The 14,393-nt window shown below is 45.9% G+C and overlaps 1 protein-coding gene across 2 annotated transcripts in view; it reads right to left on the bottom strand.

Moving 5' to 3' along the window:
• The window catches only part of LOC135814652 (ephrin type-A receptor 8-like), a 13,149-nt gene extending 2,366 nt beyond the window's left edge, over positions 1 to 10,783 (bottom strand). The window contains exons 1-15 of one of the 2 annotated variants that reach the window (XM_065327810.1): positions 10,749 to 10,783; positions 9,079 to 9,210; positions 8,068 to 8,103; positions 7,706 to 7,768; positions 7,107 to 7,271; positions 6,718 to 6,882; positions 5,073 to 5,147; positions 3,998 to 4,137; positions 3,460 to 3,649; positions 2,903 to 2,970; positions 2,335 to 2,440; positions 1,357 to 1,404; positions 785 to 889; positions 497 to 610; positions 1 to 2 (exon numbers count right to left, since the gene is read on the bottom strand). The exon at positions 1 to 2 is cut by the window's left edge and continues 84 nt beyond it. In XM_065327810.1, the coding sequence (XP_065183882.1) occupies positions 1 to 2; positions 497 to 610; positions 785 to 889; positions 1,357 to 1,404; positions 2,335 to 2,440; positions 2,903 to 2,970; positions 3,460 to 3,649; positions 3,998 to 4,137; positions 5,073 to 5,147; positions 6,718 to 6,882; positions 7,107 to 7,271; positions 7,706 to 7,765 (1,238 nt within the window). In that variant the 5' untranslated portion in view covers positions 7,766 to 7,768; positions 8,068 to 8,103; positions 9,079 to 9,210; positions 10,749 to 10,783. The remainder of the gene's footprint in view (positions 3 to 496; positions 611 to 784; positions 890 to 1,356; positions 1,405 to 2,334; positions 2,441 to 2,902; positions 2,971 to 3,459; positions 3,650 to 3,997; positions 4,138 to 5,072; positions 5,148 to 6,717; positions 6,883 to 7,106; positions 7,272 to 7,705; positions 7,769 to 8,067; positions 8,104 to 9,078; positions 9,211 to 10,748) is intronic. The other variant, XM_065327811.1, reaches the window with a different exon arrangement.
• Positions 10,784 to 14,393: the final 3,610 nt, after the last annotated feature.

Here is a 14,393-nt window from a genome sequence, read left to right as displayed (position 1 = left end):
ACCTGAGAACACAATGCATACACAGTGGGAATAGAACAATCAGTTGTGATACGGGATGGTGAATAGTGACGGTGCAAGCAAGCACTGGCATCATCAACAGGGAACATTACATCATCAACAGGGAACATTACATCATCAACAGGGAACATTACATCATCAACAGGGAACATTACATCATCAACAGGGAACATTACATCATCAACAGGGAACATTACAGCAATTACACAATCCTGCTGGGCAACACTTTTTCAGTCGAGACAACCAACCCGGCGGCCTTACCAAACACTTCAAATACATTATATCCATACTGACCCAGTGCGGCATTGAACCATATTCTCTCTGGTTAGAGCCACACTAAAGGGTATGCTGCAGCCCCCCCCCCCCCCCCACACACACACCTCTTGGAGGAACTTGTCACCAGTTGTTTGTATAATTGTACAGTATTTGCTTGAAAATGAGTGCTGGGACAGCACTAATTCAGAGGTGGCACACTCACCTTTTGGTCACTCCATGCACCGTATGGGCTCCGTCCGAATGTCCACATCTCATAGAGCACTACGCCGAAACTCCACACATCCGATGCCGATGAGAACAGATGCGATATGAACGTCTGGGAAGCAACATCAAGAACACGACATTGAGAAGTTGGAAATCTAGCACTTTTTGGTGCTTCGACTTTTCCGGTCCCAAAGCTGAAAAATTGCGCGCAATCAGGTGTGTTTGTTTTCTTCATCCTCATACTGAATTGCACTATACACTGTAAGGGTTAAGATCAGTGACATACCTCTGGTGCCATCCACTTTGACGTAGACTGTGGCGTCAGACCAATACTTGATGACAGGTAATAGTCCCGATCAGCCAGGTCACGTGACATGTTGAAGTTACCAATCTGTAACATACATACACACACACACCACATGCGTGCGTGCGCGCGCACACACACATACACACACACACACACACATTTACACACACACACATACACACACACATTTACACACACACATCTATTTACACGGCCAGAGTTTGGAAACTGATTCCTTTGGCTGTACAGTGCCCCAAGGTGCGAACATAAGCGGTTGTTCAAGGCAGGTGGTCTTAGATCAAGGTCCCATACATTTGCAATAGGTAGACGTACCCAAGGCAGCAACAATGGGGATCATAAGACACATACATGATTCGTCATTGATTACATAATGTCCCGTGGTATACCAGGGTAGTGGTTTGTGTTGGGGGAAGTCTGTCTACTGCAGTCGCATAATGTGGGTCTTATGATGAAGGTGCACTGGGACTTGACAAACACATTTCTACAGGGGAAAAGTGTACAGCATTTGTGACCGTGGTGACCAGGCTTACCTTGCAAACATTCTTAGAGTTCACCAGAATGTTACGTGCAGCCAAGTCCTAGTTCACACAAACAATAAGAGTTAGCATTCACCGCTACATATCAGGCTATCACTAAGATTACTTTCTCTCAAAAGACATTTCAATTCTACCCAATTCAAATCGTTTTGAAATGTTGACTGCCTTCATCAAAGCATGTCTGCTGTAGGACGAGTACAAGGCACCCATGCTTCCTGACCTGATCAACTGAGAAGAACAGCACACACATGAAAATTGCCTACCACCACATTGTGCTAGGTACACAATGATGCACATGCTATACCAGGTTATGCATGCTGTTACAGTGCATTATAATTATGTCGGACTCAGTAGACAGTCGGGCCACTATAGGCAGTCAGGTCACTATAGGCAGTCAGGTCACCATAGGCAGTCAGATCACTATAGGCAGTCAGGTCACTATAGGCAGTCAGATCACTATAGGCAGTCAGGTCACTATAGGCAGTCGGGTCACTATAGGCAGTCAGGTCACTATAGGCAGTCGGGTCACTATAGGCAGTCGGGTCACTATAGGCAGTCGGGTCCCTATAGGCAGTCGGGTCCCTATAGGCAGTCGGGTCACTATAGGCAGTCGGGTCACTATAGGCAGTCAGCTCACTATAGGCAGTCGGGTCACTGTAGGCAGCAGGGTCACTATAGGCAGCCGGGTCACTATAGGCAATCGGGTCACTATAGGCAGTCGGCTCACTATAGGCAGTCAGGTCACTATAGACAGTCGGGTCACTATAGGCAGTCGGGAGTCCAGTATGCAGTCAATGTCCTGTAAACAGTCGGATGGATATGACAACGACTGCCTACTGAGTACAATATAATATTATTTAGGAACAATTGCTGCCCAAGCAAGTGTACCCATGCGACGTATAGGTGTATGGCCCCTGGGTGGCATGCAGTGGTGCAGCCATGTGGTTGACATAGCGACTCAGGATTACTCACCCTGTGTACAAATCCTTTACCAGCTAGGTACTCCATAGCGGATGCAATGTTACGTGTCATGTTCAGCAGCATGGTCTTGACATGACGTCGTGGCTTCTCACTGGCACTGAGCACGCAATACAACACACAACACAACACACAATACAAAACACAATGCAACACACAAACATATAGATCAGTCTCTCTTAACCGTGTTGCATGAGAGGGGGAGGGGGGGGGGGGGGGAAGTCTACAGGTAAACCAATACCTTCCTTTCCGTGGTGTTCTTTCATGCCATGTCAAGAATAGGATAACTATTTCTATGTACTGCATTAGCCAGTTCCAGGCACATTCTTTGTTCAATCCACTCTGCCTTACAATAGCATGAACTGTGTTGATACCCACAGTCGGTCATGTAACTCCACAGAAAACATTACATAGGCTTAGCAGAACTTGACGCAAACATCTTGATTGACCGACGGAATGCAGGCTAGCATTGTCTAGTAGGTACGAGTACTTGAGTCACAATCAGTATTGCTTTCAAACATAAACTAAAGGGCTAGTACAGTATAGTATGCATTTTACTTACTTTGGCATCATTGTGGCTAACACAGTATTCAGCACTCCTTTGTCCATGAACTCCCATATCAGCATCATCTATGAAAAAAGGTATGCCGAGCAAAATGCCAGTGCCGGGTCAAACATAAGCATTGTACCTGTTGAGGATGGAACTAATTCATTACATCCAACCGAAACAGTAGTGCAGGTTGTGACATATGTGACTGATCACTGTTCAGCTGCTCACAGTCATGTAATGGCTGACACATACACACTGAGAGTAATACAGTGCGGATCGGACTCACTGCCTTACACCATGCGACTCCAACCACTACTACCACTACATGTAGGCCTGTTGGAGTTCCCACGTTGTAATGAGCATGACGTATGGGAATTCCCCTCCCCAACCCCTGCACTGCATGCATGCATGCACTACCAACACGCAGCACCAGCATGCACTGCCAAATTCCACTAGGCTAGCAACACGCACTATCAACATGCACATCATTTAGATATAATAGCTATCACATCCATGGCTTAGAAACATTGTCTGCATAACATCACATGTCCCAACAGTAAGTTTCTTACAGAGGGACCTTGGAGTACAAGTCCTTGTAGCCGTATTATGTTCTCATGGTGGAACTGCCCCATGATGACACCTTCCTGCAGTAGCTTTGTCTTGAGCTCCTGCGACGAACCACTGCTGACAGTCTTGGCTACAACTTGTCTGCTTGTATCGCCCTGTTTCCACTCCGCTCGATGTATGTTTCCAAAGTGACTACACAAGCACCAGATCACAACACGAGCAACACGATCAAGCAATGCCAGAACAGTAAAGCAAGACAATGCTGATTGTATTCTATCTCCGGGCTGCTACCTATTTCATCCTTCTTAGGTCTCATCAGCAGAGCTCAGAGTCACTGCATTGCCAAACCGATCTACTGGAGTCACTTTATAGGTTAGTCACCAATCAAGCACCATTATTGTTCCTTGAGCCTATGACTTGAGCTAGTAGTTATGATGATGAAAGGATGAAACCTATCACATACAATGCACATGATGGCCGCAAGAGAAAGACTGATGCAGTCACGCTAATACATCATCATGGAACATGCCGTCCACTCACCTGTAGCGCAGCTGATCCAAGAGGCGAATGTCATCCGCTGGAATTTGGCGACACTGCTGCTTGGCCAGTCTATCATAGATTGCTGGTTCAGTGTCCGGTGGCTCTTCATAGAGCTTGGCTTGCAGTGCTGGGTCTGGCTCCTACAAGACACAATACATGACAAGCAAGTTAATGGTAACACCAATATCACCTGGTTCGATTTGAAAGTACAGTAAAACCTGTAACTAAAGACCGGCACCGTGACTAGCGACCAGCCTGCTACTACAGTAAAACCTGTAACTAAAGACCACCGTGACTAGCGACCAGCCTGGTACTACAGTAAAACCTGTAACTAAAGACCACCGTGACTAGCGACCAGCCTGGTACTACAGTAAAACCTGTAACTAAAGACCACCGTGACTAGCGACCAGCCTGGTACTACAGTAAAACCTGTAACTAAAGACCACCGTGACTAGCGACCAGCCTGCTACTACAGTAAAACCTGTAACTAAAGACCACCGTGACTAGCGACCAGCCTGGTACTACAGTAAAACCTGTAACTAAAGACCACCGTGACTAGCGACCAGCCTGCTACTGCAGACCACCGCGCCAGGCACGGACGGTCTCACATTCACATATGGTTGTGCAGTGCAAACCTCTAACTAAGGACCACCTGCCACTAAAGACCGCTTTCTCTGGCCCCAAGGGGTGGTCGTTAATCACAGGCTTTACTGTAGATGAATCTCACATACGGTCATCTCCGTATCACCGTCATCCACATTCCCATCTTATGCACACCACCATTGCAACAGACAAAGTGCAGTTTGAATATAGCAAGTGTAAAGATATGCATGAGAGTCAATCAGACAGGCTCTTCCTTATCAGTAGGAATTTCACCACTTGAAAGGATCAAGTTGTCTGCTGCAGACCCTAAAGCGATAGGAGGTGAGTAAATCAGACCCCAGGCCCATTGCAAAGTGTCCGAAAGCAGAAATGACCCTTCCTACGGTGTAGATTGAACTCCCCCGTCATCAATGGAGGCTGTGATGTTCGAATGCTGTGCAGTCATGGTCAACGCACACCGCCTGTCTCCTACCTTGGGATTGAAACTCAAGTGTGAATAGGATGCCAGTGTTGAGGACTTGTCTGAATGCTTCCCAGTGAACTCATCCTAGATATAATGAGGAGAGAAGAAAGAGAAAGAGAGTGATAGAGGAGGGAGAGAAGGAGGGCCGGAGATGAGGGAGAGAGAGAGAGGAAGAGATGAGGAAGAGACAGAGGAAGAGAGGATGGAAAGACAGATCGAGAGAGACATTCCTGGCACAATGAAAAAAGGGTATCCATTCAATGATGCCATCAAGCAGACTGCAAGTCATCTGCCGTCAATTTGTTGGTAATGTATCCATCTCTGAGTGCATACTCTTACCATTACTGAGCTATAAAGTAAGTTACTTGTGCCATTTTACAATGCATGAATACAGTATGCACAAATGTCGATTCAGCTTGTGTCAGTCTTAGTATCAGTGTCGGATTGCGGGATAAAGGGTGTGCTGGTGCAATTATCCGGCTTTCAAACTGGTCAATGTACAGTCAACTTCGCTATTAACGACTGCGGATATAACGACAATTCGCGAATAACGACAGAATGTCCATGCCCAGAGCAAAGTTCCATCCAACTGTAATACATATAATGAGACTTCGGGTGTAACGACACTTCGCGAATAAGGACACTTTCTTGATGCCCCGCCGAATGTCGTTATAAACGAAGTTGACTGTATACATTGAGCCAAGTTTGCCTACAGGCGCCACTACGAGTACCATGGATGGTGACACATCAGGGCCGGCGGAGCCGCTCCGGTCGGTCCGGCCATGGCCGGACCAACTTTTCGGCCACCGACGATTTTTTTACGACACAGTAACGTTATGATTGTTGTGATCATCGATTGCATATACGCGTACTTGCGATCTCGCTCTGATCTTGCCGTGCACGCGTGCGCGCTTGAGGGCTAGCTATGGCCTAGCGCCTGTGGGCCTGTGGCGCGAGTCGCGCGACCTGAAAGCACGTGCCATGATGGATACTTCGCTGGAAGAAGCCATAGCTGCTAAGCATGCACTGCAGCTAAACTGACCAAACAGTGAGACAAATTTGAAAAAAACTACTTCGTTCAGTAAAAGAATGTGAAGCACTCGACGAAAAACCCTCAAGTACTTACTGAACGAAGTAGTTTTTTAAATTTGTCTCGCTGTTTGGTCAGCTTAGCTGCAGTGCATGCTTAGCAGCTATGGCTTCTTCCAGCGAAGTATCTGTGCCAGAAGTGCCAGTCCACCCAACTACTTCCTTCGCGTTTCCTCGGCGGGAATTTGGGAAAAAGGCAGTGGTGAAGCGCTCTTGTCAGGCGTCATACATGTATTTCAAGACATGGTCTTGGTTGACCTATGATGAGCAAAGAGACGTTGTGTTGTCACATGTCACATGTGCGCAAGTGCTGTGCTGGCGAAAAAACTTGGCCGGACCAATCAACAATTGCTTCCGCCGGGCCTGCACATGTGTATTTACATCTATACACATACACAGCTCAATCGGAACCGAACTGATTGACTGTATTCAGTTTATCCCATCTTTGGGAAGAGAAAGTAGGAGCGGCGTGTCACCAACCCAATGTCATACACACTGTACTGCTGCTACACAGTCAAATAGGAAGTCACAGGCATATACGGATACATGTGTGGCAGTGACATACCGGCTGTGCATACACTGCAGGAGGTGCTGGTGAATACGCAGGTACTGGGGAGTATGCTGGTAAAGGCGCTGGTGAACGAGCTGCTGGTGAGCGTGCTGCTGCTGCAGATGGTGAATTGGCTGATTGCACTTCATACATGACATTGGATACAGCAAGTGCAGCACCCTGCGTCGACACACAGAAATAGATCAAAGACGTTTGCCTGATCTCTTTGCACATGAACTACACCAATTCCCGGACAACATTTAGATTTTCCAGCACAGTCAGAAGTTTAGTTTCTACTGCAGTTTAGAAATAACTACTCCAGCCTGGGGACAAACACCAGGCGATGAGTGTATAAAACTAACGACCATCAAAACCGGACATTGGTGCACGTGCATTGCACTCACATTGTTCGGTGCCCCTCCAGGGAATGCCTGGAAGCTGGTACGTTTAGTGGGGTCGTTGTATAGCGGTTCCTCGTCGGCATCCGGGAACGCATCCTTGCTTGTTGTAGACTGATCTACATCATCAATCTTTGTCAACACCTCAGCACTGGACACACAGTGAAGCTTCTAGCACAAATGCAGAACGCAGAGCGCACAAGGAAACACAATCGGGTCAAATACAGCAGCTCTAAAGGCTACCTGCACAGTGCTAAGCAGACACAAGTGCCGCAGCATGCAGCAGCCTTACCGGCATGCTGTTCTAGCTAGCTGGTGGTAGGCTAGTAGCAACCAGGTACTGAGCAGCAGAGTCGAGCATACTGTAACTGTGTGGCGTTTTCTTCAAGTCATTCAGGGTGCAGAACACAGCCACCATGTAGTAACTTACACACAAACATTACTTGGGAGTAGTACCGTGGACTGGACTGAACAACTTCAAGTTATCCCATTGGAAAACAACAGAAAAGAATACCTTAACTTAAACAGCCCATCTCCTTGAGTCCGTTACCTCAGGTACGGCCAACTAACTACTGTGACTTGTGTAACACTGCAAACTAACTTACCATATTGACTGATGTACTCTTGCTTTCTACCTTGCCCGGTGGGAAGGAATGTCTCATCATACCCTGCATGACACATGCGTACATAGCACGCATACATCTCATGGTATAGGAGCTGTTTACATACACATACATGTAGCAGCAATTACAATGTACTAGTATCCCCCGGTAGCAAAACGAGGAAGATATAGCCGTAAAGCTGGTTCAGTCATGCAGTGCACTGTGTGTGTTGGCACTGCTACTGGCATCGGCACTATGTTGTGAGCATAGGCGTTCAGCCGGACACTCAAACTGTGGTAATCATTGTAAGAAACACTTTAGAAACCTGCATGACACTTCAGTCGTACTTGTACATGGATGCTTACCTCAGAAGCAAATGCAGCATACGGAGCGATTGCATTCTGGACACAATACAGCGAAACAGGTCCACGGGCATACCATTATGCATTCGAGTAAAGAGTCTAAAGACCTTCTTGTAAGCCAGTGCATGCATCATAAGTCTTTATGATACCATTGTACCATCCACTTAACCTGCTGCTGGGTGCATGACACCAGCACAAAAAGCATTCACAAAGGCAACGACTATTGCATCACGCCCCACTGCCTCTACGTAAGGCCATCATTTTTTATATCTATGTTTCGCGTCAGTTCAACTTCCAGAATCATATGCGAGAGGTGGAAAAAATAAAAAGTTGCAAAATAATAAAAAAGGCTCATCATGATCATCATCGATGTGTATGCACTGTACATAGCACAATAGCTCGTGCATGGTGTACATTCGAAAGAAAAATCGTACATCGAAGCACAACATCTGGGTTATCAGCATGAGTAAATATTCACTTTGGACAGAGGAGGCAACCGCTGGTCATGGTGCTTCGCTGGAATATTGTACTCAGACTTCAGCAGCGGTGCAAAGAGCTCCGGAACGACGCATCCTCTCAGCTTAGGCGATCAATGCGGTCTGGTGTAAGCTCATAGAATATTGCTCCCAGATGCCGAACAAACGATTTACCAACGCTGGCCTAGGCTAGAGGCCATTTCTGAATCCCAGCTTCGCCGTATGCAACCTGTCCACACTGATGACTCGCACGATCGTACACTCAGTGTGCATGTTCGATTTTTTATTTTTGTCCGAAAAAAATCAAAACGTATGCGTGCGGACGACGCGAAACATAGCTATAAAAAATGATGGCCTAACACCTTTAAAAAAAGTGCTAGACGGAATGTGCATAGAGTTTGAATGGCAATACTGGATTACGCATTGGTGATTGCCTGTCTTATCATACTACATGTACTGCATATCACCATCACATCATGCACACCTGCCTTACATGTACTGCATATCACCATCACATCATGCACGCTGCCTGCCTTACTTCTTCCGGCGTAGGGCCAGTCTCACAGTATCGCCATGCAGCAGAAGTCTTTTCAGGCAAAGCAGGTAATGCGGGCAGTGCTGCCGGCTTCTGTTGTCTGATGGGTGTGCTTGATGACAGTCCACCATCAACCTTGAGGCAACCAAGGGAAAGATTGCAAAGAGAAATTTGCCTCGCAGACTATAGACAAATGACCTTCCGTTAACCCTTTGAGGACGAAGGACGAATATATCCGTTTTTTTAAGGTATAGCTGGATTCCTAAAGACGAGTACTGTAAATATACACACTTTCGGCGCTGCAAAATTTCGGCACTTCACGATTTTTGACATTTCGGCGGCGATTTATTTTCGGCGTGGGTAGAGGGCATGGTTTAGTGCGAGAGATGCTGTGAAAAATTTCATCGGCGTTTTAATTTAGGCGTTTTGGGTCGGTGCCGAATATAGCCGAAATTAATAGCTGCCGAAAATTTGTATATTTACAGTATATCCGTTTTTGAGATAATTGCGATATTGATTATATTTTTAGGTGCTTGAAGTCGCTCATATGTTGCTCAGACGAGTACGATCTGATTCTTTGTCAAGGTGAGACATGTCGCAGTCGATCCGGGTCGGTCCTGTGGAGAACCGGCCACATTTGAGTATACTTAGAGAATTCGCCGATCGAGAAATTATTTGGAATTTGAAACTAACTTGTTACTTTGTTGAGAGTGCCGATGGCACGTAACCTGTCAAGTGTCTCCTTGTCTGAGGCCCTCGGCATTATCTTTATGAGCAGCGATAGTGAGGATGAACAGTGTGATCCATTTTTGTTGCCCACTGATGTCGATGTCTCTTTAAAATCAAACTTTAGGACACAATATCAATTTTTGAAAATCCCGATTTTTGGAGAAAATCGCAACATACACCTATTTTGAATTGACCATTCTGACCTCTATAATGGATATAATTATGATGTAGAAACTTTGGTTTTTGTTGCCTACTGATGTCTATGTCTCTTTAGAACCAAATTTATGACACTAGATCAATTTTTGAAAATACAGATTTTTCGCCTGAAAATGGTAGGAATCCAGGTGGTTTTGGGTAGTCCTCAAACGTCATCATCACATTCACACACCACAGGCAAGTACAGCAGGCACAGTAAATTCGGAGGCTCAGGGGAGTGTCACCCGAGAGCAGTCTGATTGCGGCAACAATGGCCTCGCCTTGAAAAAGTGCCATGGTCAGCCAACCTTGCACGGGATTATCGTTCTTTTGGAGATTCACTGTACACGTTGTTTTCCTTTATTCTCACGGTCACCATTGCCGTGATACGATAATATGGAGAACAGAAACCTGTACACACATAGAATAAGCTATCTTCAGCAAAATATAGTAGATAAAAAGCTTTAAAACCGTTCACGCCTTTCATCTACAAGATTCTGTGCCACCCACCATCATCCATCACTCCTGGTTTTAACCGGCGCTACCAGCAGAACTGTGCCCCTACCCAGCATTTCACTTTCAATAGCTTCCACGGTCCTACCATAAACTTGAAATCCATGTGTTTCACCAAGGATAGGGCAAGTGTAGCATTCTCCCACTCGCAGACACGTGACCTGTTTGTCTATTGCAAAAGCTAAATCAGAAGCCTTGAGAGAAGTAGAGCTGGTAAAATAATACTCTTGGCTTACCTCATCATAACCTTGTGACACATTGTCATCCTCTACATCATCCTACACAGTGTCAAAGTGAACGCAATATGGAGGACAACATTGGAGGCTACCCACCTACCAAGATAAAATTTCATCACATATGCACTTGTCCATCATTAATCGGCATGTTGTAGACTGATATTGAAAACCCACAGCATGTCAGTTCATACAGAGAGAAAATAGTGCCGGAAAATAGTGCTTAGGATTTCCCTGGGAGATGGTGCTAACTCTCACTCACGTCACAGGCACTCGATGGTAACATGCTAGTACTTTTGCTGAGGAAATGCTTCCATAGCCTGGTACAATGGTTCATTGCAGTGCCAATGTTGAATGTGTGTGTGTGTGTGTGTGTGCGCACGTGCGTGCGTGCGTGCGTGCATGACAGTGAGGGGTACTTTTTTTACGCCATGAGCCGAATGATATTGCCCAACCAGGAACTGTGTTGTTTGCACCTAAAACCTATCTGCTCTGCACTGTACGGATTTGTTTTGTAGTTTCTGAAGTGATGAAAGTAGTGCTGGGGCGGTACGACTTTTTCCGGAACATTTTGACTGCATTTTTGAGTTTATCGGCTAGGTGAAGATGAAATTCAAAAATGCTTTTCGGTGAATCTCTGGAGGATAGCCTTCTCTAGCTTCCTATAGTTCTATTTTTAATTTTGGAGAAAATTTGAAAACATTTTATGAAAGGTCCGTGTTATTTTTCCACGGACCTTTCATAAAACTTTTTCAAATTTTGTCCAAAAGTAAAATAAAGCTATGAGGCTAGCCTCGGAGAAGGCTCTTCTCCAGATTCACTGAAAACATTTTCGAATTTCATCTCCACCTTGCCGATAAACTGGAAAGTGCAGTCAAAATGCAGTAAAAATGTAGTCAAAATGACCCCTGAAAACGGTTGTACCGCCCCAGCCACCTTTTGATTAGAGGGTCAGCTGCCGTATTGTACATGTCATTTGGTGACCAGGGTGTAATCCATAGCACTGGATTCACCACTGCAAGGAGCAAAAATTACAACAATATTCCTAGAGATAACCCCATCATTCCAGTTCTAATCCTACCTCGAAGTAATTGGAAAAGAATTCTAACTAAGCCAAAAAACAAGTGGATGAATTCTACCGTTACTCATAATAATTATTATGTGCTGTTTTCTTGGAGTCATGGAAACTCCCCGGATCCAGGCAGCTTAGAGCCAAAGGGCACCTGATTGGAAAGCATGTTTGATGATCAGTTACCACTTGGTATGGTTGTGATTAACCACATCTCAATATTTTGGTGATACGAAGGTATTCAGCGGCATACGGTAAGTCTACACAATTTTGGCCCATTCACATTTCGGCCTCTCAGGGCTAGACTGCGTGACACATTACGGCCGCATTACATTTTTGGCCTGTACTACTGCTGCCTGTATACACTGTCACACTGAACCTTGCAAAACAAAATTTCGTCCCAAATATACCAAGGCCGAAAATGAATATGCGCCAAACATTTGTTGACTTACAGTATGTAAATAAATTTGCCACAAAAGGTTGACTACATGAGCCACCACTTTACTGAAGATGCCCGGATGTATCCCACTGGCATTGTTCTGCCTCCCTTCATCACAGATTCTCTCAATGTCCCAGTAGTGAAATCCTACTCAGACCCGGAGCCAGCTCATGAGGGGTGGTACGGCCCCAGGTTGACTACAGGGTCGATGAAGAAGACCCCCAAGTGATACCGGCATAGATCTAGACGTATCCCACCAGCTGTGAGGTGATGACGTCAGTACAGTATCCTACCAGCTGTGAGGTGATGACGTCAGTACAGTTTCACTTGTGGGCCATTACTTCAATATTCCATTTAACACGTACTAAAAGTGGATTATCTTGGTCACTACTTTGACGGACTGCGTTTTGACCTTTAACCTTTGACCTTTGACCTCCTTGCTGGGCATGGTTTGCATCAGGAAACACTGCATGCAAACACACTCCCTAAGATGGGCTATCTCTATGGTTACAGCGACGTGGCATGTCTCCAGGGTTAGAGTGGTGTGGCATGCGGTGGATCGTCACTGCATAAGGAAACTCATTTGTCTCATGCAACATGCGTGCAAACAAATTATTTGTTACTTGACAGTTGCACCCATACTACAGTTGTGGCCAAAGAAATCCAACCCACGAGTAACAAACGACAACAGCTAGCGCCGCGGTTCCATCTCAATTACATCATGGACGTTGAAAAAACAAACAATTCGAGGGCCACAGGGGTCGAATGAGCCTTGGTGCTGCTCTTGGCACGTGGGTTGGATTTCTTTGACCGCGGCTATCCACGACCAACACAGTAGTAGTGCATGCTATGGGTTCAAGCATACACTACTGCTGAGTACTGTATGCACCGGGCCACGTGCTCTCGGGCTGTATAATTATGTAGCCATGCATCGGTGCATGTGTGAACCACCCGCTGGCCCTAAACATACACACCTCCACCGGCACAGGCATCAGCTACCCTTGTACAAGGGCACTGCCTCATACCTACATGACTGTAATTGTACTTTCTAGTTCGCACGTCCAGGGTTTTTGAAACTACCGGGTTTCTAGTGAGGAGGATACTCAAGGAGGATTTTGTGTCTTCACACCATCTCAATAATATAATAATTTATATACTCAATCTGCGGACAGCATGCTGTTTCGTTCTTAATAATTTATATAAAATTGTGGATACAGGCCTGCAATGGCTGCATGAAGTTGAAAACTCCACTGCAGCTTTACTTATGGTTGATTCAGATGGTGGTAAATTCACACCTGGCAATAAGGCGGTAAATACACGCCTGTCCACACACACTCTCTGCGCTATCTGACGTACCAGCCTGCCATGTCGGATACCACAAACCATGCATCGACTAGGCGCCATGCGCGAACTTATGGTGGCGGTGGTGAGAAGGAGAGCTCTGTGCAAGAGTGACTTGCAGCTTAGAGTCGGAGAGTGTGTGGGCAGGCGAGTATTTACCGCCATATTGCCAGGTGTGTATTTACCACCATTATAAATTAACCACGAGTCAGGCCAACATTTGCCGATATTATTTTGCTAACAAAATCCAACTATCAACATGACCTGAGCTCAAGAGGGTTTTACCCCTTGCCCTGGGAGTTGGTGGAAGGGGGGGGGGGGGATTTCAAGTCTGTCCTGGTAGTCCCTGGTGTTTGTTCCTTTGCATTTAGTCTACATCAGCCATCTGCTAACTTACACTCTTAACTACACGGTGTAGTGCACCTGACCATGGCATTGATTGTGAGTGCTAGTGTTGTAACAGAAGCATGAATGAACATACCTATGTCTGATTCAATGAATGCAGTGTGCTGTTGGCCTGTTTGTGTAGCATGTATGCAGCATGTGCTGTCTGATGTACATTTCCTCCTGTGCATGATCAAAGAGCACAGGATCCTAGGACTACCTGACTACCTGAGCCTGAGTACTTGACACTTGACTGACCAGGACAAGACTAGCTATCAATACCAAGATGGTGGCAATCAGCAGCACTATGAACCCTCCTGCACTACAGTCTTACAGGGCATTGCCTTTGGCTTTGGTAATGACAACAGGTCATGCTGCTTCCATCCATTGGATGGAAGCCAGACCAATCTACAAT

The sequence above is a fragment of the Sycon ciliatum genome, chromosome 4, assembly GCF_964019385.1.
Source record: "Sycon ciliatum chromosome 4, ocSycCili1.1, whole genome shotgun sequence".
NCBI lineage: Eukaryota > Metazoa > Porifera > Calcarea > Leucosolenida > Sycettidae > Sycon > Sycon ciliatum.
This window is presented reverse-complemented; position numbering and strand designations above follow the sequence as displayed.